The 25,865-nt window shown below is 52.2% G+C and overlaps 1 protein-coding gene across 2 annotated transcripts; it reads left to right on the top strand.

Moving 5' to 3' along the window:
* Nucleotides 1–1,417: 1,417 nt before the first annotated feature.
* On the top strand, nucleotides 1,418–25,433 carry Kcnn4 (potassium calcium-activated channel subfamily N member 4). Of its 2 annotated transcripts, none has more exons than XM_045133898.1 (9): nucleotides 1,418–1,687; nucleotides 6,911–7,006; nucleotides 13,740–14,158; nucleotides 15,735–15,870; nucleotides 16,671–16,781; nucleotides 17,168–17,286; nucleotides 18,000–18,069; nucleotides 23,690–23,857; nucleotides 24,856–25,433. In XM_045133898.1, exons 1-8 carry the CDS (start codon nucleotides 1,529–1,531, stop codon nucleotides 23,852–23,854), a joined length of 1,275 nt encoding a protein of 424 aa, XP_044989833.1. In that variant the 5' UTR covers nucleotides 1,418–1,528; the 3' UTR covers nucleotides 23,855–23,857; nucleotides 24,856–25,433. The 2 variants fall into 2 exon arrangements, with proteins under 2 accessions (XP_044989833.1, XP_044989832.1); XM_045133897.1 differs by having other exon boundaries at nucleotides 24,936–25,433.
* The last annotated feature ends 432 nt before the right edge of the window (nucleotides 25,434–25,865 follow it).

Consider the following 25,865-nt stretch of genomic DNA (forward strand, 5'->3'; position numbering starts at 1 on the left):
TTGGCTTTGCAGACAAGCAGCTTAGCCACTAAGCCATCTCTTCAGCCTGGGAGGTTGTTAATTTATGTCCCAGTACCCAGCGTATGAACCCCTGTGCCCCGTTGGTGCTCTGTGGGTGGTGGGCTCTCTCCGTGGGCGCTGCGTCTCTGCGTCGTGGCTCTTGGCAGGTTTGAGTGTCATGCATGGGTGCCACCTTGTGGGTCCCATCCGGCGGGATGTCCATGTTGGTTGGTGGTCTTTCCCTCCCCTCTGCCCACCACTGAGGGCTGTGCTGATAAGCTGTTGCTTCCCTGTGGAGGGTGCAATGGGCTCGTAGACGCTATCATGAGTGGTAGCAACTTCATGACACAGTTGATAGTCATGAAACACTGTATCTTGGGAACTGTCCGTGTTTCCTGCTTCTGTGGATTATGTTCAGGTCTATATGTGATGTTTGCATGGCTGAGCCTGTGGGACGTAGCATGTGCAGGCGTCATATGTGACATTCAGCTGTGACACGGGAGCAATAGAGTGTGACCCTGGGGTCCATGTAGGTTCAAGTTCCATCCCTCCACCCCAAGGGGCATCGTCCTGTGTGTGTGTGTGTGTGTGTGTGTGTGTGTGTGTCTCCACAATATAACAGCTTTGGGGACATGCTGTCTTACCATCAACTTGAATCGTGTTGTAGTCATTCGGAGCACGTTACGTTGTCAGTGAAATCAGTATGCGTTGGGAGCCATAGTGGGGAGTTGTGCAGGGTCGCGTTCTAGCCCAGGCTGACCTGGAATTCACTGTGTAGTCTCAGGCTGGGCTCGAACACACGGTGATCCTCCTACGTCTGCTGCCTCCCGAGTGCTGGGATTACAGGAGTGTGCCGCCGCGCCTGGAGAACGTGGCAACTGTGAATGAAATGCCTGTGCATGGGTGAGCACAACCTCTGGGTGGCCGTGTGTGCCACGAGATGCTGCCTGCCCAGCTAAGCGCCGGCGTGTGTCACACCATGTGTGTGTGGTGTCTGGGTGTGGCTGTGGGTTTTGGAAGCCTGCGGGAGTTGTGAGTCATTCTGTGGCGGTTGTGTGGGGTGCATTAATGTGTCAGGTTCCGTCTCCAGCCTGGTCATAGGGTGCCCTATGCGATGTCTGGGTGTGGTTAGTATAGGTGTACAATCACAAGATGCAGACCGTTGTGTGACACACAACCTGTAGTGTGTCAGTCTGTGTGTGTGTGTGTGTGTGTGTGTGTGTGTGTGTGTGTGTGTGCATGGATGCCTCTTCCCTGTTCAGGGCCCCAAGACACACCCCAGTCTCAGAAGGGAGGGGGCTGGGGAGCCTCCCCCAACCCAGGGACCTCCCAGTCCCTCCCGGCCCGGCCCTACCGCTGTTACCACTCCCCAGAGGGCAGCGGGCTGGCCGTGCCCCGCAGCAGAAGTCCCAGGGCAGGCACAGCTGAGCAGGCCGCCGGCCTGGAAGCCAAGCTGGCTGCCATTTGCGTACTGCGAGGTGGGGGACCCTGGGCAGGAAACTGGCTGAGCCCCAAGACCTCAGGGGCCATGGGCGGGGAGCTGATGTCTGGCCTGGGGGCCCTGCGGCGGAGAAAGCGCCTGCTGGAGCAGGAGAAGAGGCTGGCCGGCTGGGCGCTCACGCTGGCGGGAACTGGCATCGGACTCATGGTGCTGCACGCGGAGATGCTGTGGTTCCGGGACTGCAGGGTGAGTGCGGGGCCCTTCCCCAGGGAGGGGCAGGGCGGGAGCCTGGGGTCTGAGGGAAGGAGGACTGAGGTCTGAACTGGATCTGAGAGAGGAGGGCTGAGGTCTGAACTCCTGGGTCTGAGGTCTGAACCCTGGGTCTGAGGTCTGAACTCCTGGGTCTCAGGGAGGAGGACTGAGGTCTGAACTCCTGGGTCTGAGGGAGGACAGTTGAGGTCTGAACCCTGGGTCTGAGGGAGGATGGCTGAGGTCTGAACCCTGGGTCTGAGAGAGGAGGACTGACATCTGAACTCCTGGGTCTGAGGGAAGAGGGCTGAGGTCTGAACCCTGGGTCTGAGGGAGGAGAGATAGGGCTTGCACCCATGGATCTGAGAGGGCAGAGCTGGTGTCTGAACTCCTGGGTCTTTGGAAGGAGGGCTGAGGTCTGATCTCCTGGGTCTAGGGTCTGACGCCTTCATTCTAAGGGAAGTTGCCGAGCTCCAAAGCCCCGGGTCTGAGCGAGGAGGACTGTAGCCTGTACTCCCGATATCTGAGGCATCTCAGTGCTTCTGACCTGCCCCACGCGTGGAAGGGAAAGGCTCACAGTACGGACCTGAGAAAGTCAGCACTCAGACCCACCAGCTTCCCCCCTCCCTCCCCGCCCTCCGTGGAGGTCACTGGAAGGGGTGGAGAGAAACAAGAAGCACTTCCAGCAGGCGGCTCCTGGCTCCTTATCTAACCTCTACAGTTCACCCCAGTGCCTCAGCTGCAAAAGGCAGAGCCCAGAAATAACTGACAAGGGGTGGGGTGGGATGGAAAATGGAAAACATCTTCTGCCCCCAACCTTTAGTATGCAAAAACTCAACTTCCCCCAGAATCCACCTGCTACTGGTTTATGGTCGCTTGAACTCCTGGGTGGCCCGCTCCTCACAGGAGGCAGCTAGGAGTCCAGACCCAAGGCTAAGGAGGTTTACAATGTCTTGCTGGGCGTCAGAATGCCATGCGAGAGGATCAGGAGTTCAAGACCAGCCTCTGTTACAAGAGAGTTCAAGGCCAGCCTGGGCGATATATATGAGATCCTGTGTCAAACAAATATAATGAATGAATGAATGAATGAAAGAGAGAAAGGAAGGAAGGAAGAAAAAGTCAGTCTTTGGTGAATCAGGCTGACTCAGGGTGGAGGAAAGTGGACCCGGGCAGGTCTTAGCAGGTCCCTTACATCTTCCAGCCAGCCCTGGTCAGGGCTGTGATTTGGCAGAGATGGAGGACAGGGGTCGGCTCTGTGGCTTGATAGGAAACAGAATTGCTCAACACAGAAGGAGGGCCTCGGAGGCCGGTCTAGGGTAAAGGGCTGTGGAAGGCTGGTGACCGTTCGGTAGGTTGGTTGGTAGAAAATCTTGGAGGGGGTGGCCGGTTACCACTCATCCCTGGGTTTGAGGACCAGGGAGTGAGCAGCTGTGAAGTGACCAGCAATCTCACGGAGGGTCAGTGCAGGCCAGCTTCCTCCAGCCAGGCAGCCAAGGAGAGGGCAGAGGCAGCGAGGGGGGGTGGGGGTGGGGCTGCCAAAGCCCATGCCAACAGGAAGCGTGGCCGGGGCCTGCCGCCCGCTCCCACGCTCCAGCACCGCGCCCAGCAGGAGAGGTGGGGACTTGGGTAGCCCTGGCACATGGAAAGGGGTGAAGGGGGAAGGCTCCTTCCTCCCCCTTCTCACCTCTGACTTCTTCCTTCCCTCCACCACCTGCTGGCCCCTGCCCCATGAGGGGAGCCGTGGCATTCTCCGAGTCTCACGTTACCTTTCTGTAAACTGAGGGTTCAAACACCTGGCTGTGAGGATTCTCCCCAGCCCCCTTTGGGTGACTGTCTCGATGATATCATTTGTGTGCCCCTTTCCCCCAACACACACACCACTCCCTTGCAACTCCATCTCGATCCAATGAACATTTTGCAAAGACAGGGACACCTGCCTCCCAGGGGGAGGGGAGGAAGAGACAAGAGATAACAGGATGGGGTGGGGTGGGGGAGGTGGTGAAGCAGCGATACACAGAGAAAGATGGAGAGAGACGGAGAGATAAGACAAAGATGTAGAGGCCTCCATAGTGACAGAGTAATGCCCCAGTGAGAGACGCAGAGAGAGAGAGAGAGAGAGAGAGAGAGAGAGAGAGAGAGAGAGAGAAAGGCCATAGAAACAGAGACCCAGAACAGAGACCTCAGAAGGATTGGAGACGTAGCTCAGTGGGCAGAGGGCCTGTTCAGCCTGCACAAAATCCTGGGTTCAATCCCTAGCACTTCAAGACACCAGGGAACAGTGAATACCCATAATTCCAGCACTTGTAGGTGGAGGCAGGGGAAGTCCAAGGTCCTTTTATTGGCTATATGGAGACTTCAAAGCTAGCCTGGACTACATGAGACCCTGTCTCAAAAATAAATACATGAAGCCTTTAGTCCCAGCACCCCCAGGAGGCAGAGGTAGGAAGAGCACTGTGAGTTTGAGGCCACCCAGAAACTGCATAGTGAATTCCAAGTCAGTCTGGGCTCCAGTGAGACCCTACCTGGGGGAGGGGAGGCGGAGAATTAATTAAAATAAATTAAAAAAAAATAGAGCCTGGCCGTGGTGGCACACTCCTTTAATCCCAGCACTGAGGAGGCCGAGGTAGGAGGATCACCGTGAGTTTGAGACCAGTCTGGGACTACAGAGTGAGTTCCAGGTCAGCCTCTGCTACAGAATGAGACCCTGCCTCGAATAAATAAATAATCCTCAAAGAGGGGGAAATTGAGAAGTCAGGGTAAAGGATCTAAGCCTAGAGAGCTGTGGCAAAAGGGAAGAGGAAAAAAAAAAAAAAGCTAGGCCACTGGAGAAGCGAATTGCGTTGTCAGGAGACTGCTGTCTGATGGGATGGAGGCTGAGACATTTTGAAGAAACAGGCCAGAGAGCCTTGGAAGCCTGAAGGGCGAGGAGGAGGGAAGAACTGGGGACAACAGTACCATTGTTCAGGGAGGGGTAGGGGAGAGGGCTCCCCCCCTTCTGGTGCAGGAAACTGGCCCTCTTCCCCTGCTCAGAGGCGGGGCCCTGGCCCACTGCTGGCAGCTGGCTCAGAGAAACAGGTGCTGGGTGCAAGGTGGGGAACCCACCTCCCCGCCCCCCCCCCCGCCCCAGAATATCCCCGAAGCAGGAGCCAGAAGTTCTGGTCCCCTCAAATCCCTCCCTCCTGAACTCTAGATTCTTCCAAGACATTGTCACACAAAGAGAGGAAGAAAGAAAAAAATAAATAAATAAAACACGTAGTCTTCGTCATGGTGGTGGTTTAGAGGCCCTGAACTTCCGCCCCACTCTGCCCTGGGCTTACAGCCAGGGGGGAAATGCAGGAGAGGGGAAGAGGGGTCTTAGAGGGCAGAACTGGGGGTCTCCCTCTCAGAGCCCCGGCTGGGGTCGCAGGGATTCAGTCTCCCCCAGGACCAGGACAGGGAAGGGCATCATTCGGTTCTGAGTAACTCAGTGACAGTTTCTGGGTACTTCTGGGGTTTGGGTTGGGGCATGGATTGGAGTTGATTTCTAAGGCAGGACCAGCTGGGTAAGAAGGGAAGGGGAGATGAAGGGAAGGAGTGGAACAGTCAGTCTCTACGGACCAGACAATGTGTCCCATACATCCTACATATACATAAGTGAGGAACTGGCTTTCATGGGGAAAGGGAAAGGGACTAAGGCAGAATGGGAAAGAATGGGGGAATGGCTTAGTGGTGAAGGCACTTGCCTGCAAAGCCAAAGGATCTGGGTTCGATTCCCCAGGACCCACATAATGCACGAGGTGGCTCATGTGTCCGGAGTTCATTTGCAGTGGCTGGAGGCCCTGGTGCGCCCATTCTGTCTCTCTCTCTGCTAACCCCTCTCTCATATAACAAATAAAAATAAAATATATTTGAAAAAAAGACTGTGGGGCTGGAGGGATGGCTTAGCAGTTAAGGCGCTTGCCTGCAAAGCCAAAGGACCCAGGCTCGATTCCCCAGGACCCACGTTAGCCAGATGCACAAGGGGGTGCATGCATATGGAGTTTGTTTGCAGTGGCTGAATGCACCAGCGCTCCCATTCTCTCTCTCTCTCTCTCTCTCTCTCTCTCTCTCTCTCTCCCTCTTTCTCTGTCAAATAAATTAACTAAATTAAAAAATAAGGCAACTTAAAAAAAAAAAAAGAAGGAAGGGAGGAGGGTACTTAATAGGTTAATATTGTATATATATAAGTACAATGATTGAGATGGGGAGGTAATATGATGGAGAATGGAATTTCAAAGGGGAAAGTGTGGGGGTGAGGGAGGGAATTACCATGGGATTTTTTTTTTTGTAATCATGGAAAATGCTAATATAAATTATAAATAAATAAATAAATAATAAAAAAATAAATAGGGCTGGAGAGATGGCTTAGTGGTTAAGCGCTTGCCTGTGAAGCCTAAGGACCCTGGTTCAAGGCTCGGTTCCCCAGGTCCCACGTTAGCCAGATGCACAAGGGGGCGCACGCGTCTGGAGTTCGTTTGCAGAGGCTGGAAGCCCTGGCGCGCCCATTCTATCTCTCTCCCTCTATCTGTCTTTCTCCCTGTGTCTGTCGCTCTCAAATAAATAAATAAAAAATGAACAACAAAAAAATATTTAAAAAAATAAATAAATAAATAAATAAATGAAGAGTAAAAGAAACAAACAGAGAGAGAGCCTACAATGTGTATGCTTTCCTTCCTAACCCACTATGTTTTCCTTGTCTTTTTTTTAATACAAATACAGTCAGGTTAATTTATAAATATAAAAAATATTGATGTGGTTCAAAGAATTAAATAAAAGGCAATAAAAAATACTATTGTATCCTTGCTACTAAAAAAAAACAAAGAGAATGGGAAAGAATGTGAGTTTCAAGGCCTCCCCTTCAAGGGTCTGGGTTTGGGAGACAAGAGCTGGGGAGGAGGAGGAGGGAAGCATGGAGTGTGAGAAGGGACTGCTCAGAGGCAGAGTCTCATGATGTGGCCCAGGTCGGCCTCAAACCCTAGGTTCCCTGGAGTGCTGGGCTGGGCTGAGAGGCAGATACCACCGCACCCAGCTCAGATGATGGTTTCGGGGCTTCCCTGGAACTGGGCCCTTAGGAGAGGCTTGTTGGGGAGCAGGAGGAAGGGGGGTGGAGGAAGGAGTCCCTTCTGAGCATTGGGGGTGGGCACGGGGCTGCCCTGCGGGCTGGAGCTCGGGCCTCACCGTCCACACTCTGCCCTCCCCCAGTGGGCGTTGTACCTGCTCCTGGTCAAGTTCATGATCACCCTGTCCACTGCGCTGCTCCTGTGTCTCATTGTGGCCTTCCACGCCAAGGAGGTCCAGGTAAGTCAGGTCCCACGCCTGGGCTTGGTTCCCCAAGTCCCTTGTGCTAACTTCCCTTCCCCCCCCCCCGCCCCCCATCAGCCCACCTGTTCTATCTCACTCCTCCTGATCTGAATGGCCAGGATCCCCTCCCACCCAGGGGGTCCCCATCCATAAACTGCAGACAGACACACCCTCCTGGGGACACCGAAGCCCTCCCCTACCTGCAGCTCCCAGGCTGCCTCTTGCCCACTTAGGGGACTCAGAGATCCTGCCTTCAGGGCCCCAATTCCCCTGGTTAATTTTCCTCCCTCCCTCCCTTCCCTTACTTCCTTTCTTCTTTTCTTCCTTCCCTTTTCTCTCTCCCTTTCTTTCTTTTAATATTATTATTAATTATTATTATTATTTTGTAGTAGTTGTTGTTTTCGAGGAAGGGTCCCATTTTAGCCCAGGCAGACCTGGAATTCACTACATAGTCTCAGGGTGCTCTCGAACTCACAGCGATCCTCCTACCTCTCTGCCTCCCGAGTGCTGGGATTAAAAGCATGTGTCACCACGCCTGGCTTTTTAATATTATTTTTTTAAAAAATAGTTTTATTTTTATTTATTTATGTGGGAGACAGAGAGAGACAAGGCCTTCAGCCACTGTCAACGAACTCCAGATGCATGTGCCACCTTGTGCATCTGACTTACATGGGTCCTTGGTCCTTTGGCTTTGCAGACAAGCACCTTAATTGTTAAGCCATCTCTCCAGCCCTATTGTTTTTTGTATTTTTTATAAGCAAGAAAGCGAGAGAGAGAATTGGTGCACCAGAGCTCCTAGCTAGTGCAATCAAACTCCAGACATGTGCACCATCTTGCGCACACGTGTGACCTTGTGCATCTGGCTTACGTAGGATCTGAAGAGTCAAATATGAATCCTTAGGCTTCTCAAGCAATAGCTTAACTGCTAAGCCTTCTCTCCAGCCTCTTCCTCTCTTTTCTTTACCTTTCTTTCTTTCTTTCTTTCTTTCTTTCTTTCTTTCTTTCTTTCTTTCTGTCTTTCTTTCTTTCCTTCCTCCCTCCCTCCCTCTCTTCTTCCTCCCTCCTTCCTTCCCTCCTTCCTCCCTCCCTCCCTCCCTCTCTCTCTCTCTCTCTTTCTTTCTTTCTTTCTTTCTTTCTTAGAGGTAGGGTCTCACTCTAGCCCAGGCTAACCTCACTCTAGTCTCAGAGGCTGACCTCAAACTCACAGCAATCCTCCTACCTCTGCCTCCCAAGTGCTGGGATGAAAGGCGTGCGCCACCACGCCCGGCTTTTTTTTTTTTTTTTTTAATTTTTATGGTTTTTCAAGGTAGGGTCTCATTCTAGCCCAGGCTGACCTGGAATTCACTATGTAGTCTCAAGGTGGCCTCGAACTCACGGTGATCCTCCCACCTCTGCCTCCCGAGAGCAGGGGTTAAAGGCAGGCGTGTGACTAGCTGCCCTTTCTTTTTGAGGCAGGCTCTCACTCTATGCCAGGCTTACCTGAGACTCACTCTGGGTTCACAAGTGTGCCACACGCCCGGTTAGTTTCAAAGTCCTATCCTCATGCTTGTGAGGCAAGTGTTTTATCCATCTCCAACTGCTTTCTTTTTAAAATATTTTATTTTTACTTATTTGAGAGAGAGAATGGGTGTGCCAGGGTCTCCAGCCACTGCAAATGAATCCAGACACATGCACCACCTTGTGCATCTGGCTTACATGGGTCCTGGGGAATTGAACCTAGGCCCTTTAGCTTTGCAGGCAGGCACCTTAACCATTAAGCCATCTCTCCAGCCCTCCCTCCTTTCTATTTTTATTTATTTATCTATCTTGATTTTTCAAGGTAGGGTCTCTCTCTAGCTCAGGCTGACCTGGAATTCACTAAGTAGTCTCAGGGTGGCCTCAGATTCAGTGCAATCCTCCTACCTCTGTGTCCTGAGCACTGGAATTAAAGGTGTGGGCCACTATATCGGGCTCCCTCCCTCCTTTTCTTTTTTTTTCTTCCAAATTTTTATTAACAACTTCCATAATTATAAAAAAAAAAATACCCCATGGTAATACCCTTCCTCCCTCCACTTTACCCTTTGAAACTCCATATCCATCATACCCCCTCCCCATTTCAATCAGTCTCTCTTTTAATTTTGATGTCATGATCTTTTCCTCCTATTATGATGGTCTTGTGCAGGCACTGTGTCAGGCACTGTGAGGCCATTTTGTGTCTGGAGGGAGCATGTTATATGGAGTCCTGCCCTTCCTTTAGCTTTCACATTCTTTCCGCCACCTCTTCCACATTAGACCCTGAGCCTTGGAAGGTGTGATAGAGATACTGTAGTACTGAGCTCTGCGGTCATTTCTTTCCATCACCATGATACCTTCTGAGTCATCCCAAGGTCACTGCCATCTGAAAAGAGAAGATTCTCTACTAAAAGTGAGAGTAGCATTAAGATAAGGGTATGAACATTAACAGAAGTGCATACTGGACAGTTTGGTGAGCATAGTATATACATTTAGCCAGACATCAGCAGACGTTACACCCCTAGGGCTCATGACTAGCCCTGTTTTAAGTTTTCAGTGTCAGGGATGTATTCCCTCCCATGGAGTGGGCCTCCAGTCCAATTAGAGGGCAGTTGGTTTCACCCATAACAAACGTGCCACTATTGCACCCATTGGCTCATTTGGCCTGGCTGGCCAAATATAAGGCTTGCAATGTCCACTGTTGAGTATCTTCACTGGTGATTTCTCTTTCTCCCATTGAACTGTATGCAGAATGGTTTCTTTCAGCTGGTCTACATGGGGGAGGTTATCAGCTCAATTCCAGCAGGATTTCTCAGTGGCCTTGCAGCCCAAGTATGTGGAGTCTTCAGCAGAAGGGTCTTGCCATCTATTCCTGGTAGGAATCCAAGGGCATGGGCAATGACCTATAATGTTTTGGAAGCATCAGGGACCTCCCTGGCCAACAACTCACTGAAAGGTATCCCGTCCCTGGCACTGAAAATTTTGTAGCAACAATCTATGGCTCCTGAGTGTTCCATTGTCCAAAAAAGTAGGTGGCTCAGAGGTAGAGCACTTGTCTAGAGTCCACAGTGAGGGGCTGGGGGCGTGGCTCAGAGGTAGAGCACTTGTCTAGGATCCACAGTGAGGGGTGAGGGGCGTGGCTCAGAGGTAGAGCATTTGTCTAGAGTCCACAGTGAGAGCTGGGGGCGTGGCTCAGAGGTAGAGCACTTGTCTAGATCCACAGTGAGGGGCTGGGGGCGTGGCTCAGAGGTAGAGCACTTGTCTAGATCCACAGTGAGGGGCTGGGGGCGTGGCTTAGAGGTAGAGCACTTGTCTAGAGTCCACAGTGAGGGGCTGGGGGCGTGGCTCAGAGGTAGAGCACTTGTCCAGGATCCACAGTGAGGGGCTGGGGGCGCAGCTCAGAGGTAGAGCACTTGTCTAGAACCCACAGTGAGGGGTTGTGAGCGTGGCTCAGAGGTAGAGCACTTGTCTAGATCCACAGTGAGGGGCTGGGGGCATGGTTCAGAGGTAGAGCACTTGTCTAGGATCCACAGTGAGGGGTTGGGGGCGTGGCTCAGAGGTAGAGCACTTGTCTAGGATCCACAGTGAGGGGCTGGGGGCGTGGCTCAGAGGTAGAGCACTTGTCTAGAGTCCACAGTGAGGGGCTGGGGGCATGGCTCAGAGGTAGAGCACTTGTCTAGAACCCACAGTGAGGGGCTGTGGGCGTGGCTCAGAGGTAGAGCATTTGTCTAGAGTCCACAGTGAGGGCTGGGGGCGTGGCTCAGAGGTAGAGCCCTTGTCCAGGATCCACAGTGAGGGGCTGGGGGCGCAGCTCAGAGGTAGAGCACTTGTCTAGGATCCACAGTAAGGGGTTGGGGGCGCGGCTCAGAGGTAGAGCACTTGTCTAGAGTCCACAGTGGGGGTCTGGGGGCGTGGCTCAGAGGTAGAGCACTTGTCTAGAGTCCACAGTGGGGGTCTGGGGGCGTGGCTCAGAGGTAGAGCACTTGTCTAGAGTCCACAGTGGGGGTCTGGGGGCGTAGCTCAGTAGTAGAGTGCTTGCCTGGCATAGCAAGGCCACTGATTGGGTACCCAACACTGAAAAGAAAAGAGCCAAGCATGATGGAATGCTGGAACACATCTTTAATCCCAGAACTCAGGGAGGCTGAGGTAAGATTGCTGTGAGTTAGAGGCCAGCTCAGCCTACAGAGTGAATTAGAAGTTCACCTGTACTAGAGTGAGATCCTGCTTGGAAAAGAAAAGATGGGGGCTCTAGAAAGATGGCTTAGTGGTTTAGGCACTGGCTTACAAAGCCAAACGGCCCAGGTTCAATTCCCCAGCACTCACATGAAGCCAGATGCTCAGAATGATGCATACAGTGGCAGGAGGCTCTAGTAGGTATTCTCTCTCTCCCTCCTTACAAATTAATTAATCAAATTAAAAAAGGATGTGGGTGTGGTGGCACACATCTTTAATCCCAGCACTCAGTAGGCAGAGATGGGAGGATCACCCTGAGTTCTTGAGTTCGAGGCCGCCCTGAGTCTCCATAGTGACTTCCAGGTCAGCCTGAGCTAGAGTGAGCCCCTATCTTGAAAAACCAAAATAAAATAAAATAATAAGAAAGGAGTGGGATCGGGTCTGGGAGATTGTTCAGTGGTTAAAGATGCTAAAGATGCTTGTTTGCAGGGCTGGAGAGATAGTTTAACAGTTAAGACACTTGCCTGCAAACCCTAAGGATTGGGATTCCATTCCCCAGTACCCATGTAAAGCCAGATGTACAAAGTGCTGCATGCCTCTGGAGTTTGTTTGCAGGTGCTAGAGTCCTTGTACCCATTCTCTCTGTTTCTCTTCTCTCTACCTCTCTCTGCTTGCAAATAAATAAACAAAGCTACTTTTTTTTTTTACAGCACTCAGGAGGCTAAGGTAGGAGGATCGCTGTGAGTTCAAGGCCACCCTGACACTATATAGTGAATTCCAGGTCAGCCTGGGCTAGAGTGAGACCCTACCTCAAAACAACAACAACAAAAAGCTATTTAAAAAAAAAAAATCACCGAGGGCTGGAGGGATGGCTTAACAGTTAAAGCATTTGCTTGCAAAGCCAAAGGACCCAGGTTTGAGTCCCCAGCACCCACGTTAACCAGATGCACAAGGGGGCACATGCGTCTGGAGTTCCTGGCTGGAGGCCCTGGCGTGCCCATTCTCTCTCTCTCTTTCTCTGTCAAGTAAACAATAAATATTTAAAAATCACTGTGTATTAGTGGCCATTCGTGTGCCATTGTCTACTTGTGAGAGTTGAGCCTCAGTTTCTACATTTATAACAGAAGGATGAGATCAACCTCATTGTGTGGTGAGCAGTCACTGAGTGACCACATGCAAAGAGGACAGGCTGGACCTGGCGAAGTACAGTGCTGGGTAAAGGGCGATGGCTGTGGTGGCTCATGCGCTGCTACTAGGAAGGCTGAGGCAGGACGGTCATGAGTTGCAGGACAGCCTGAGCTGCAAATCAAATAGATCCCAAGCCAACCAAGGGCTAATATGTAGCCAGACCTTGTCTCGAAAGACATCCTCCAAGCCAGGCATGGTGGCGCTCGCCTTTCATCCCAGCACAGGGCAGAGGTAGGAGGGTCGCTGTGAGTTCGAGGCCACCCTGAGACTACATAGTGAATTGCAGATCAGCCTGGGCTAGAGTGAGACCCTACCTCAAAAAGCAAAAGCAAAACAAACAAAAGAGACATCTTCTATGCACCCCAGAGCTCAGAAAAAAATATTGGCTGTTGTTTTTACAGTGACAATTACCCTGAGTGTCCCCAGAAATAGAAGCAGGGGAGGCCCCTTCAGAGCTGGGCCTGTCAGTCAGCTCTGTGAGGGATGTTTGAGAGAAGTGGATTGAAAAAAAGGAAGGAAGGAAGGAAGGAAGGAAGGAAGGAAGGAAGGAAGGAAGGGAGGGAGGGAGGGAGGGAGGGAAGGGGGAAAGGAAGGAAGGAAGGAAGAGAGAGAGAAAAAAAAAACAAGAGAGACGTGGATTTTAAAAAATGTTTTGATTTTATTTATTTGAGAGTGGGGGCCTATAGAATGGAAACGCCAGGGCCTCCAGACGCATGCGCCACCTTGTGCCTGGGGAGTGGAACCTGGGCCCTTTGGCTTTTGCAGGCAAGCACCTTAACCGCTAAGCCATCCCTCCAGCCCTCTCTGACTCCCTAGCAGCTGCAGCAGGGCAGGGCACACAGTAGGCGCTCAATTAATGCTGGAGGTTGAGTGTGTGTATGTGGGGGGAGGCGCTGCCAGGACCTTCAGCCGCTGCAAACGAACTCCAGACGCATGCGTTACCTTGTGCATCTGGCTTAAGTGGGTCCTGGGGAATCGAACCTGGGTCTTTTTGGCTTTGCAGGCAAGCACCTTCCCCTCTAACCCGTCTCTCATGCCTCTCTTGTGACTTCTTAGCAAATGGAGCAGGGCACCCAGTAGGCGCTCAGTTAATGCTGGGGGTTGAGTTGGACGGGGGGGGGGGCGGGACGACACTGCAGGTTGTGGATTTGATGAGGGAGCAAGGTGGAGAGAGAGAGTCTGGCCAGGCCCAACACCCGCGCCCGCCCCCCCTCAACCCCGGCCCGGGGTGCTATCTCTCCGCTTCCAAGGTCGGCGGGCCCGGCCTTTATCTCGGGGGCGCAGGCCGGGTGTGCCGCCTGGCCGCCGCCGGGTGACGTCGCCCCTGCCGCTGACCGCCCCCTCCCCCATGTCCACCCGCGTCCTCCCCCGCCCGCAGCTGTTCATGACGGACAACGGGCTCCGCGACTGGCGCGTGGCGCTGACCCGGCGGCAGGCGGCGCAGATCGTGCTGGAGCTGGCGGTGTGCGGGCTGCACCCGGTGCCCACGGTGAGCCCGCGCTGCGCGCCCGGGGAGCAGGCGGAGCCGGGCTCCAGGCCGGGCTTCCTGGGCCAGGGCGAGGCGCTGCTGTCGCTGGCCATGCTGCTGCGCCTCTACCTGGTGCCCCGCGCCGTGCTGCTGCGCAGCGGGGTCCTGCTCAACGCCTCCTACCGCAGCATCGGCGCCCTCAACCAGGTCCGCTTCCGACACTGGTTCGTGGCCAAGCTCTACATGAACACGCATCCCGGACGCCTGCTGCTGGGCCTCACGCTCGGCCTCTGGCTCACCACGGCCTGGGTGCTGTCCGTGGCGGAGAGGTGAGGGTCCTGCGGGGGGGGGGGGGTAGGGACACTGTGGGTGGGGGCGGTGGAGAAGACACCAGGGCCCCCCAGCGGCAGCGGAGGGCGCACACTTGCCACCCATCTTGGCTGGGATTTGTCTTTTACCCCTCATTCAGCCCAGTAGGAGGAACCAACGGTGCAGGGCACCCACAGCTTATGCACGCGCACACACGCACAAATACTCTTCGGCCTCATGGCCCTAGCCAGTTGTGCAAGGCACTCACAGCCTATGCGCGCGCGCGCACACACACACACACACACACACACATTTCAGCCCAACAGCCCTAGCCAGTCCTGCATGCCACAAACAGCCTACACACGCGCGCACACGCACACAGAGGAGGGGGAGGGAGAGAGAGAAAAGGTAAGGGTTAGATATACTTTGAAAGGCGACTTCAATTGCTGCGACCTCGGATAAGGGCAGATTTGGAACTGCTCCGGTCCCTAGCTGTTGCCTGGAAACCATAAACAGATGCAGGGCGTGGATCCTCGGAGAGCTTCCATTTCTTTCTTACAGAGAAAGAGATGGAGAGTCGTGTTGGCCAGTGGGTCCCCAAGCTATGGATCCAAGGCCAGCAGCAACCTGTGGCAAATGCAGATTCTCAGGCCCCATCTGGACCTAATGAGTCCAACACGCTGGGGCCCAGCAATTTTTTAAAAAAATTTTATTTTATTTTATTTTATTTTTTTTTTTTTGAGGTAGGGTCTCACTCTAGCCTAGGCTGACCTGGAACTCACTATGTAGTCTCAGGGTGGCCTCGAACTCATGGCGATCCTCCTACCTCTGCCTCCAGAGTGCTGGGATTAAAGGCGTGTGCCACCAGGACCAGCTTCTTTTATTTTCATTCATTCTTTTTTTTTAAATTTTTTTGTTTACCTTTATTTATTTATTTGAGAGCAACAGACAGAGAAAGAGGCAGATAGAGCGAGAGAATGGGAGCGCCAGAGCCTCCAGCCACTGCAAACGAACTCCAGACGCGTGTGCCCCCTTGTGCATCTGGCTAACGTGGGTCCTGGGGAATCGAGCCTCGAACCCGGGTCCTTAGGCTTCACAGGCAAGCGCTTAACTGCTAAGCCATCTCTCCAGCCCATCATTCATTCTTTTTTTAAATAATTTTTTTTTCTTTATTTATTTGAGAGAGAGAAATAAGGAAGGAGAGAGAATGGGCACACTGGGGCCTCCAGCCACTGCAAATGAACTCTAGATGCGTGCTTCCCCTTGTGCATCTGGCTAACGTGGGTCCTGGGGAATCGAACCTGGGTCCTTTGGCTTTTCAGGAAAGCGCCCTAACCACTAAGCCATCTCTCCAATCCACTTTTTCTTTCTTCTTCTTCTTCTTCTTCTTCTTTTTTTTTTTTTAATTTTGATTTGGAGACCAAGCAGGTTCTCCAAAGCTCAGAACTTGCTGCTTTTATGTCTGGGTGCTGTTTGGGATGATAGGCTTGGGCAGGGAGAGGAGGGAAGGGGACAAGGACATGGGGAAGGGGAGGCTTAGGACCACACAGACACCTCCAGGGTGGGGCCTCAGAACTGGTCTCCCCTTGCCCGTAGGCAGGCCGTCAATGCCACCGGGCACCTCACAGACACGCTGTGGCTGATCCCCATCACCTTCCTGACCATCGGCTATGGCGATGTGGTGCCTGGCACCATATGGGGCAAGATCGTCTGTCTGTGTACAGGAGTCATGGTGAGTCATGCTCCTGAGAGATCCTGTGTACCCTCGAACCTCACGGGGCCAACTCAGGCTCTCAGGGACACCCCTGAGAAAGGCGGGCATCCAGATCCCCCCCTACACACACAAACTCATTCCCTCTTTAAAACTCAAATACAACCGGGCGTGGTGGCGCAGGCCTTTAATCCCAGCACTCGGGAGGCAGAGGTAGGAGGATCACTGTTGTGAGTTTGAGGCCATGTAGCCAGGTCCAAGTCAGCCTGGGCTAGAGCAAGACCCTGCCTGGAAAGAAAAAGCTGAGAGTTGGAGAGATGGCCTAGCAGTTAAGTCACCTGCCTGTAAAGCTAGAGGACTCAGGTTCAATTCCCCAGGACCCACATAAGCCAGATGCACAAAGTGGCACGTACGTCTGCAGTTCATTTTCAGTGGCTGGAGGCCCTGGCGTGCCCATTCTCTCTCTCTCTCTCTCACTCTCTCTCCATCTCTCTGCCTCTTTCATCAATAAATAATAGAATAGAAGGCAATATATATATATTTTTTTAAAGTTGAGATGGTGCCGGGTGTGGTGATGCACGCCTTTAATCCCAGCGCTGTGAGTTCGAGGCCAGCCTGAGGCTCCATAGTGAATTCCAGGTCAGCCTGAGCTAGAGTGAGACCGTACCTCGGAAAACCAAGAAGAAGGGGGAAAAAAAAAAAGAAGTTGAGATGTTTTTTTTGCTGCTTATTTGTGAAACCTCTATGCCTGTGGGAAGGCTCAAAGAGAGAGCCGGTGGCGCAGGGTCGTACTCCGGCCACAGCGTTCGCTATGTCCACAGGGAGTCTGCTGCACGGCCCTGTTAGTGGCCGTGGTGGCTCGGAAGCTGGAGTTTAACAAGGCGGAGAAACACGTGCACAACTTCATGATGGACATCCATTACACCAAAGAGGTGAGGCTGGGCACCAGTGCTCAGAGCTGAGACCTCCACACTTGGGAAACTGAGGCAGGAGGATTACCAGGAGTCCCAGGCTAGTCTGGACTACATAGGTCCTATCTCCAAAAACACAACCAATAAAAAAAGAGCCAGGAACCAGCCGGGCGTGGTGGCGCACACCCTTAATCCCAGCACACTCGGGAGGCAGAGGTAGGAAGGATCGCTGTGAGTTCGAGGCCACCCTGAGACTCCATAGTGAAGTCCAGGTCAGCCTGGGCTAGAGTGAGACCCTACCTTGACCCCCCTCCACAAAAAAAAAAAAAAGTGCCAGGCCTCCCACCCTGTCCAGCCCCCAGTCCCTAGGGGTCCTCCTCTCCTGACACCGTGCTGTCCCCCGACAGATGAAGGAGTCGGCGGCGCGTCTGCTGCAGGAAGCCTGGATGTACTACAAGCACACGCGGAGGAAGGACGCCCGCGCCGCCCGCAGGCACCAGCGCAAGCTGCTGGCCGCCATCCACACGTGAGGGCCGCTCTGCGGGTGTCCTTGTCACCTTTCCGCCTGGCATGTGTGTACCCACGTGTGCGCGTGTGGGGATGTGTGACTCTCAGCATCTGTGGCCCTGGATTCCTGGAGGTCTCGATTGCAGTCCTTCCATCCATCTGGAAGCTTCCCTCCCTCCCTCCCTCCCTGCCCTCCTCTCTTCCTTCTTTCTTCCCTTCCCTTCCCTTCCCTTCCCTTCCCTTCCCTTCCCTTCCCTCCTTTCTGTTTCTTTTTAATTTAATTTATTTATTTGAGAGAGGGAAAAAGGCAGAGAGAGACAGAAAGAGAGAATGGGTGTGCCAGGGTTTCCAGCCACTGCAAACGAACTCCAGATGCACGTGTGGGTATTGGGGAATCGAACTGAGGTCCTTTGGCTTTGCATGCAAGTGCCTTAACCGCTAAGCCATCTCTCCAGCCCTCTTTCCGTTTCTTTTTGTCTTGTTTTGTTTTGCTTTTTTTTTTTTGAGGTAGGGTCTCACTCTAGCCCTGGCTGACCTGGCATTCACTATATAGTCTCAAGGTGGCCTTGAACTCGCAGTGATCCTCCTACCTCTGCCTCCCGAGTGCTGGGATTAAAGGCGTGCGCCACCCTGAACCAGCTGGAAATGTCTTGTTTGTGCTGACTTTCCTCCCGTTACCCCTGGGCTACAGGCCTAATGAGGGACCAGCACTGAAGCCACCTTTCTGCACAGGTTCCGCCAGGTGCGCCTGAAACACCGAAAGCTCCGGGAACAAGTGAACTCCATGGTGGACATCTCCAAGGTACCAGGAGCCTGTGGTGGTGGGGGGGGGGTGAGAGTGGTAATGAGAGGTTTGGGGTCACTGGCATGGAGACCGAACTATAGGAAAGGAACCACGGACCTCGGAGCTGTGGCACGTGCCTGCAATCCCAGCACTCGGGAAAGTGGAGGCAGGAGGATTAGGAGTTCAAGATCACTCTTGGGCTGGAGAGATGGCTCAGCGGTTAAGGTGCTTGCCTGGGAAGCCTAAGGACCCAGGTTTGATTCGCCGGTACTCATGTAAAGCCAGATGCACAAGGTGGTGCATGCATCTGGAGTTCATGGGCAGAGACTAGAGGCCCTGGTGCACCCATTCTCTCTATATATCTGCCTCTTTCTCTCTCTCTCTCAAACGAATAAATAAATCAAACTTAAGCCAGCTGTAGTGGCACACGCCTTTAATCCCAGCACTTGGGAGGCAGAGGCAGGAAGATCGCCATGAGTTTGAGGCCACCCTGAGACTTCATAGTGAATTCCAGGTCAGCCTGAGCTACAGCGAGACCCTACCTCGAAAAACAAAAACAAACAAAAAGAGATCCTTGACTATATAGTGAGTTCAAGACCAGCCTGGCCTAAATGGGACTTGGTCTAGAGGGAGGCTGGGGAGATGGCTTGATGGTTAAAGCACCTGCTCGCAAAGCTTGCTGGCCCAGGTTCAATTTTCCAACTGTCCACGTAAAGCTAAATAGACTTTTCATCTGCAGCAGCAAGTGGACATGGCACTTCCCTCCCCCCCCCACACATCCAAATAAATAAACATCTAGTTTATTTATTATTTATCTAATTTTCTGCTTTCCGAGGTAGGATCTTGCTGTAGCCCAGGCTGACCTGGAGTTCACTATGTAGTCTCATGGTGGCCTCGAACTCATGGCGATCCTCCCACCTCTGCCTCCCAAGTGCTGGGATTAAAGGCGTGTGCTAAATACATGCTTTTTTTTTTAAGGGGGGGGTAAGGGAGAGAGGGAGGGAAGGAGAATGGATGGGAAAAGAAAACAGGAATCGTGGTGGGGTCCTGGAGTGCGGTGAAGATTTATGGTGACATCAGGAAGGAACGAGTGTCCAACAGAGCTTCCCATACTTAAGTTAGAGGTCAATCCCCTTTCAACTTAAACAAGAAAGAGAGAGAGGGATGGAGGGAGGAGAGAAAGCAAGCAAGAAAATCACACAAAGAGCTCCAATGTTTGGTTTCAAATTATCTTTATTACTTACATGTGGACGGATGTAAAATTCCTTCCAACTACGACTCTTATACAAATAGAACGGAGCAAATTTACAAAGCCATTTCAAATGGAGACGGCGAGCCCAGTGAGTCAACAGACACGAAGACAGATCACATTGTTTCGGTGACCGTCAGTCTCTGCTGCAGTTGTAAAGGGGGTTCCCCGAGAACAAAGGCGTCCTCACACCTCTGACATGGGCACCCCTTAATTCTACCAGGGGCGATGAGGTCAGACCCCCTTGGTCATCTGGCTCACGGCAGACACCTTTGCTCTGTCTGGTGGTCTTTGTTTTTTTTTTTGTTGTTGTTTTGATTTGGCTTTTTTTTTTGGGGGGGGTTATTTTGGCTTACAGGCTCAAGGGGAAGCTCCACGATGGCAGGGAAAATGACAGCATGAGCAGAGGGTGGACGTCACCCCCTGGCCAACATCACGTGGACCATAGCAACAGGAGAGTGTGCCAAACACTGGCATTTTTTAAAATATATTTTATTTATTTGAGAGCAACAGACAGAGAGAGAAAGAAGCAGAGAGAGAATGGGCGCACCAGGGCCTCTCAGCCACTGCAAACGAACTCCAGATGCACGCACCACCTGTGCTTACGTGGGTCCTGGGGAATCGAGCCTCGAACCAGGGTCCTTAGGCTTCACAGGAAGTGTTTAACTCCTAAGCCATCTCTCCAGCCCCTGGGGTTTTTTGTTTGTTTGTTTGGTTGGTTGGTTTTTCGAGGTAGGATCTCACTCTGGTCCAGGCTGACCTGGAGTTAACTATGTATTTTCAGGGTGGCCTCAAACTCACAGTGGTCCTCCTACCTCTGCCTCCTGAGTGCTGGGATTAAAGGCGTGCGCCACCATCTGCTTGGTTTTTTTTTTTTGTTTGTTTGTTTTGTTTTGTTTTGTTTTGTTTTGTTTTGTTTTGTTTTTCGAGGTAGGATCTCACTCTAGCTCAGGCTGACCTGGAATTCACTTTGTAGTCTCAAACGTGGCCATGAACTCATAGCAATCCTCCTACCTCTGCCTCCTGAAAGCTGGGGTTAAAGGTGTGCGCCACCACACCTGGCATTGCTTTTTCTTTTCTTTTCTTTCTTTTTTTTTTTTTTTCATTAGCCCATGACAATTCAACCAGTGGCCCTTGGCATTGACACCACCACAGTAAACACACTCTTGGATGCAAGTCTCAGTAAGAATGTGGTGGCTTGTGCCTGCCAGGGTGGGTGGAGGTTTATTTCTTTCTTTTTAAAAATATTTATTTGAGAGAGAGAGAAAGAAGCAGTGAGAGAGAGAGAGAGAGAGAGAGAGAGAGAGAGAGAGAGAGAGAGAGAGAGGGAGGGAATGGGCGTGTCAGGGCCTCCAGCCCCTCATGTGCTACCTCATGCATCTGGCTTATATGGGTTCTGGGGAATTGAACCTGGGTCCTTAGGCTTCACAGGCAAACACCTTAACCATTAAGCCATCTATTTCTAATGATTGTAGAACCCCGAGCAAGGACATCATGAATTCCCACAGAAAGCTCCCAGGCCCTCAAGCATCAGAAAGCAGGTCCTTTGGAGAATGTAGCAGAGTGGTGTCTGGGTGAGCCAGGAGTGGTGGCGCACATGCCTCTAATCCCAGCACTCGGGAGGCAGAGGCAGGAGGATCGCCGTGAGTTTGAGGCCAGCCTGAGATCACATAGTGAGTTCCTGGTCAGCCTGGTTTAGAGCGAGACCCTACCTCAAAATCAAAATAAATAAAAGGCCAGGTCGTGGCACACACCTTTAATCCCAGCACTCAGGAAGCAGAGGTATTAGGATGGCTGTGAGTTTGGGGCCAGCCTGAGACTACAGAGTGACAGAATTCACTATGTAGTCTCAGGGTGGCCTTGAACTCACAGCGATCCTCCTACCTCTGCCTCCCGAGTGCTGGGATTAAAGGCGTGCGCCACCACACCCGGCTATTTATTTATTTGACAGAGAAAGAGGGAGGGAGAGAGGGAGAGAGAGAATGGGCACTTCAGGGCCTCCAGACACTGCAAATGAACTCCAGACACGTGTTCCCCCTTGTCCATCTGCCTAATGTGGGTCCTGGGGAATTGAACCTGGGTCCTTTGACTTTGTTGGCATTAACCACTAAGCCATCCCTCCATCCCTTTATTTATTTATTTATTTTTCAAGGTAGGCTCTCGCTCTAGCCCAGGCTAACCTATTATTAACTCCATAGCCTCAGGGTGGCCTTGAACTCGTGGTGATCCACCTACCTCTGCCTCACGAGTGCTGGGATTAAAGGAATGTGCCACCACCCCCAGCCTATTTTATTAGTTTTGGGTTTTTGTTTTTTTTTTTTTTTGCATCTGTGTGTTGGGGGAGAGGGTATGCGTGTGTACATGCCCACGTGAAAACCCCTCTGCACTTGCCCGCAGCCAGCTGTGCTCAGCTGTGGTGGCCGGAGGGTAATGTAACGTCAGATGTCCCTCTCCATCACTCTTCCAACACACCCTTACCTGAGAAGGGTCCCTTACCGATCCAAGACGTGGTGGTTTGGATCGGACGTCCCCCAAAAACATGTGCTTTGTGTAACTACTGGAAGCTCAGCGAGTGGAGCCTTGCTGGAGGAGGTGTGTTGCTGGGAGTGGACCTTGAGGTTCGTTAGCCCCTAGCTTGTCAGTGTTGTCCCCTGCTGTTGTCCACCTGCTGTGGCAGAGGTGACGTCCAGCCTCTGCTCGTGCCATGCTGGCCCCTGCCAGCAAGGAGGTTCCCCTTGAGACCAGAAACCAAAAGCAATGCAAAGGTAACTACAACTTCAGTGCTTACCTTTTTTTTTTTTTTTTTTGGCTTTTCAAGGTAGGCTCTCCCTCTGGCCCAGGCTGACCTTGAATTCACTATGCATTCTCAGGGTGGCCTCAAACTCATGGCGATCCTCTTTCCTCTGCCTCCCGAGTGCTGGGATTAAAGGAGTGCGCCCCTGTCATCACGCCCAGCCAGTAATATTGCTTGAACCTTTTTTTGTTGTTTGGTTTTTCTTTTTTTTATGAGTCTTGGCTCGGTTCTCTGCTCCTATATGGGACCGGGGTTACAGATGTGCTTGGCCGTGCCAGCTGTTTATGTGGGCCCTGGGCCCTTTCAGACCCTGATGCTCGCACAGGAAGTGCTTCTAACCACTGAGCCATCTTGCCAGCCCTGTTTTATTTTTAATTTTTCTTTGTCTATATTTATTTATTTGAGAGCGACAGAGAGAGAAAGAGGCAGATAGATAGAGAATGGGAGTACCAGGGCCTCCAGCCACTGCAAACAAACTCCGGACGCTTGTGCCCCCTAGTGTATCTGGCTTACATGGGTCCTGGGGAAGTGAGCCTCGAACGGGGATCCTTGGGCTTCACAGACGAACGCTTAACTGCTAAGCCATCTCTCCAGCCCCCCTATTTTATTTTTATTTTGAGAAAGGGTCTCCCTAAGTTACCCAGACTGGCCTTAAACTCACTCACTCAGTAGCCCAGGCTGGCCTTGAACATGCAATCTTTCTGTCTCAGCCTTCCCAGTAGCTGGGATTTATAGGCTGGCACCACCACACTCAACCCCCGCGGTGGCTTAAGCTGTACAAACAGTACCTGGCCAAACAGTTGGGATCTGGATAGTTGGTGGAGATAGTCATTAATCAGCTGGGCTGTGGTGGTGCATGCTTTTAATCCCAGCACTTGGAAAGGCAGAGGTAGGAGGATCACCATGAGTTTGAGGCCACCCTGAGATAACATAGTGAATTCCAGGTAGGCCTGGGCTACAGCGAGACCCTACCTCAAAAAAAAAAAAAAAAAAACTTTAAAGGGCTGGAGAGATGGCTTAGCAATTAAGACCATTGCCTGCAAAGCCTAAGGATCCAGGTTCAATCCTCCAGGACCCACGTAAGCCAGATGCACAGTTGGCACATGCATCTGGAGTTCATTTGCAGCTGCTGGAGGCCCTGGCATGCCCATTCTCTCTACCACTTTCTCTCTCTCTCAAGTAAATAAATTAAAATTAAATATTACAAATATCTTTTAAAACATTTATTTATTTATTTATTTATTTATTTATTTATTTGACAGAGAAAGAAGGAGAGAGAGCAAGAGAGAGAGAGAATGGGCACACAAGGGCCTCCAGCCACTGCAAACGAACTCTAGATGCATGCGCCCCCTTGTGTATCTGGCTGATGTGGGTCCTGGGGAATCAAGCCTGGGGACCTTTGGCTTTGCAAGCAATTACCTTAGCCATTAAGCCATCCCTCCAGCCCACAAATATCTTTTTAAAAAAGGTGAAGAAACTAGTCATTGATAAGGGTATTCCCGAGAGACTGGTAAGGACGTGGCGGATTCTCAGTGGTCCCAGGCCAGGGAGGCCCCTCTTTCTTCTCTTCCTCATCCCTCCCCGTCTCCCCGCAGATGCACATGATCCTGTGTGATTTACAGCTGGGTCTCAGCAGCTCGCACCGCGCCCTGGAGAAGCGCATTGATGTGCTGGCAGGGAAGATGGACGCCCTCACGGAGCTGCTCAGCACCGCCCTGAGGCCCGAGCAGCTCCCAGAGCCCAACCAGGAGGCCACGTAGCTGGTGAGGACGCTGGGGCTTGGGTGGGGAGAAATGCTGGAGGAATGGGTGACTGTGAGCAGGGCCTCGCGTGGCTGTTGCCCACAGACAAAGACACCCCTTTCTCTTGGGCTGGCTGAGGCAAAGAACAGACACATTCCTTCTCCGCCTTGCCTCTCAAACACATGTTCCTCCATCCCTCCTTTCCATCCTTTATCTGGTTTTTCTTTCCACTTTTTTTTCAAGCAGGGTCTCACCCTAGCCTAGAATTCAATATGTAGTTTCAGGGTAGCCTTGAACTCATGGCGATCCTCCTACCTCTGCCTCCCAGGTACTGTGATTAAAGGCATGTGCAACCACGGCCGGAGTCTCCCTATTTTCTTTTTTTCTTTGCAGTTTGGGGTAGCCCCAAGGACTTATGCATATCAGGCCAGCACTCTACTTCTGAGTCACGCCCCCAGCCCCTCACTGTGGATCCTAGACAAGTGCTCTACCTCTGAGCCACGCCCCCAGCCCCTCACTGTGGATCTAGACAAGTGCTCTACCTCTGAGCCACACTTCCTAGCCCTGTCTGCTACTTTGCCTCACCTCTGTCCGAATGTCCATCTGCACCTTTGTCTCTGTATCAGACAGCCTCAGGTTCGCTGAGCTGAACTTCCAGACCAGGCACAGCTATGGAAAGGGATATTTATTGAAGCTCACAGATCCAGGGGAAGTTCCATTACGGCAGAAGCAGCTGGCCTGCCTTCACAGGGCCAGACACACAGAGAGAAGCCACAAGCCAAAAGCCACACAGCGAAGCACACTTCAGGAACTCCAGCTAGGCACACTTTGCATATCTTTAGATTGAAATCTCAACCCCACCACCCCACCTTAAGATTCGCCCAGTGACAGCGCCTCCAGCCAGGTGGCTGCAGATCCAAACTACAAGCCAATGAAACACTGAATATGTCAGGGGCCATCTATTCAAACTACCACAGCCTCCTAGCGCCAGACACACTTCTCTTTTCCTCTCACCCCTGCCCGCTTGCTGGCTCCTGTTGAGTGCACCCATGGGAGCCTCTGCTCTCCTGCTCACTCTTGGCCATATGCTGTCCCCCAGGAGCTGAGGAGGAATCCATCTAAGCACCCCAGGAATGAGGTGAAGACGACCTCCCAAACTCTCCAGACCCAGCCCTGTGAATAAAGCGCCTCAAGGTGCAAGGACCCAAGGGGGCCCACCTTGAGGTGGGTTGACTCGCCGACGGGGGACAGCCATGAAGGGGGTCCCTTGGCGTGGACCTCTGGACACCAGTGCCGCCCCTGCCCTCATCAGAGACCTCCTCACTGCTGCTATGGACAACCTCCCGCTTTCCTTAAGATGTGGAAGCGCCTGGGGCCTGGGGTCCTGGAACCTGGGAAGCTTCTATCAGCCGCTGGACGGCCAGGCTGAAGGACCCAGGTCTGAGGAGGTAGGCGATGCCCCCTGGTGGACATCAAGGAGGACACCACTTTTCTAGAACTACAGAGACTCACTTAACTGGTGGGGAAGGAAGGGTGTGGGGGTGCAACCCACCAGTGTTGGCTCTTGACACTTTGCAATAAATGTTAGGCAAAGTCAGAAGCTGTTGTTCTTTCTAAATCTGCAGAATCCACAGTGGAAGGCACTTGCCCTGTCTGAACCTCAGTGTCCCCATCTGTAAAAGAAGTGTTTAAACTGGGCGTGGTGGCGCACGCCTTTAATCCCAGCACTCGGGAGGCAGAGGTAGGAGGATCGCTGTGAGTTCAAGGCCACCCTGAGACTCCATAGTGAATTCCAGGTCAGCCTGGGCCAGAGTGAGACCCTACCTCGAAAAAAACAAAAAAACAAAAAACACCAAAAAAGTGAAGTGGTTAGGGGCTGAGTGAGTAAAGTGCTTGTCACATGAACATGTGAACCTGAATGTGAGGTCCACCACCCACGTAAAATAGAAGGCATGGTGGTACGTAGCTCTGGACCCAGCGCGGGAGAGGAGAAGATGGGTCCCCGGGCTGTCCATTGTAGACGAGGCAG

Source organism: Jaculus jaculus, chromosome 14, assembly GCF_020740685.1.
Source record: "Jaculus jaculus isolate mJacJac1 chromosome 14, mJacJac1.mat.Y.cur, whole genome shotgun sequence".
Lineage (NCBI taxonomy): Eukaryota > Metazoa > Chordata > Mammalia > Rodentia > Dipodidae > Jaculus > Jaculus jaculus.

Excerpts from the sequence above, each read along its gene's own strand:
- Kcnn4 (XM_045133898.1), top strand. The coding sequence starts at position 1,529 with ATGGGCGGGGAGCTGATGTCTGGCCTGGGGGCCCTGCGGCGGAGAAAG. Across the intron at positions 1,688-6,910 it reads TGTGGTTCCGGGACTGCAGG|TGGGCGTTGTACCTGCTCCT; the intron begins GTGAGTGCGGGG and ends GCCCTCCCCCAG. Across the intron at positions 16,782-17,167 it reads ACATCCATTACACCAAAGAG|ATGAAGGAGTCGGCGGCGCG; the intron begins GTGAGGCTGGGC and ends GTCCCCCGACAG.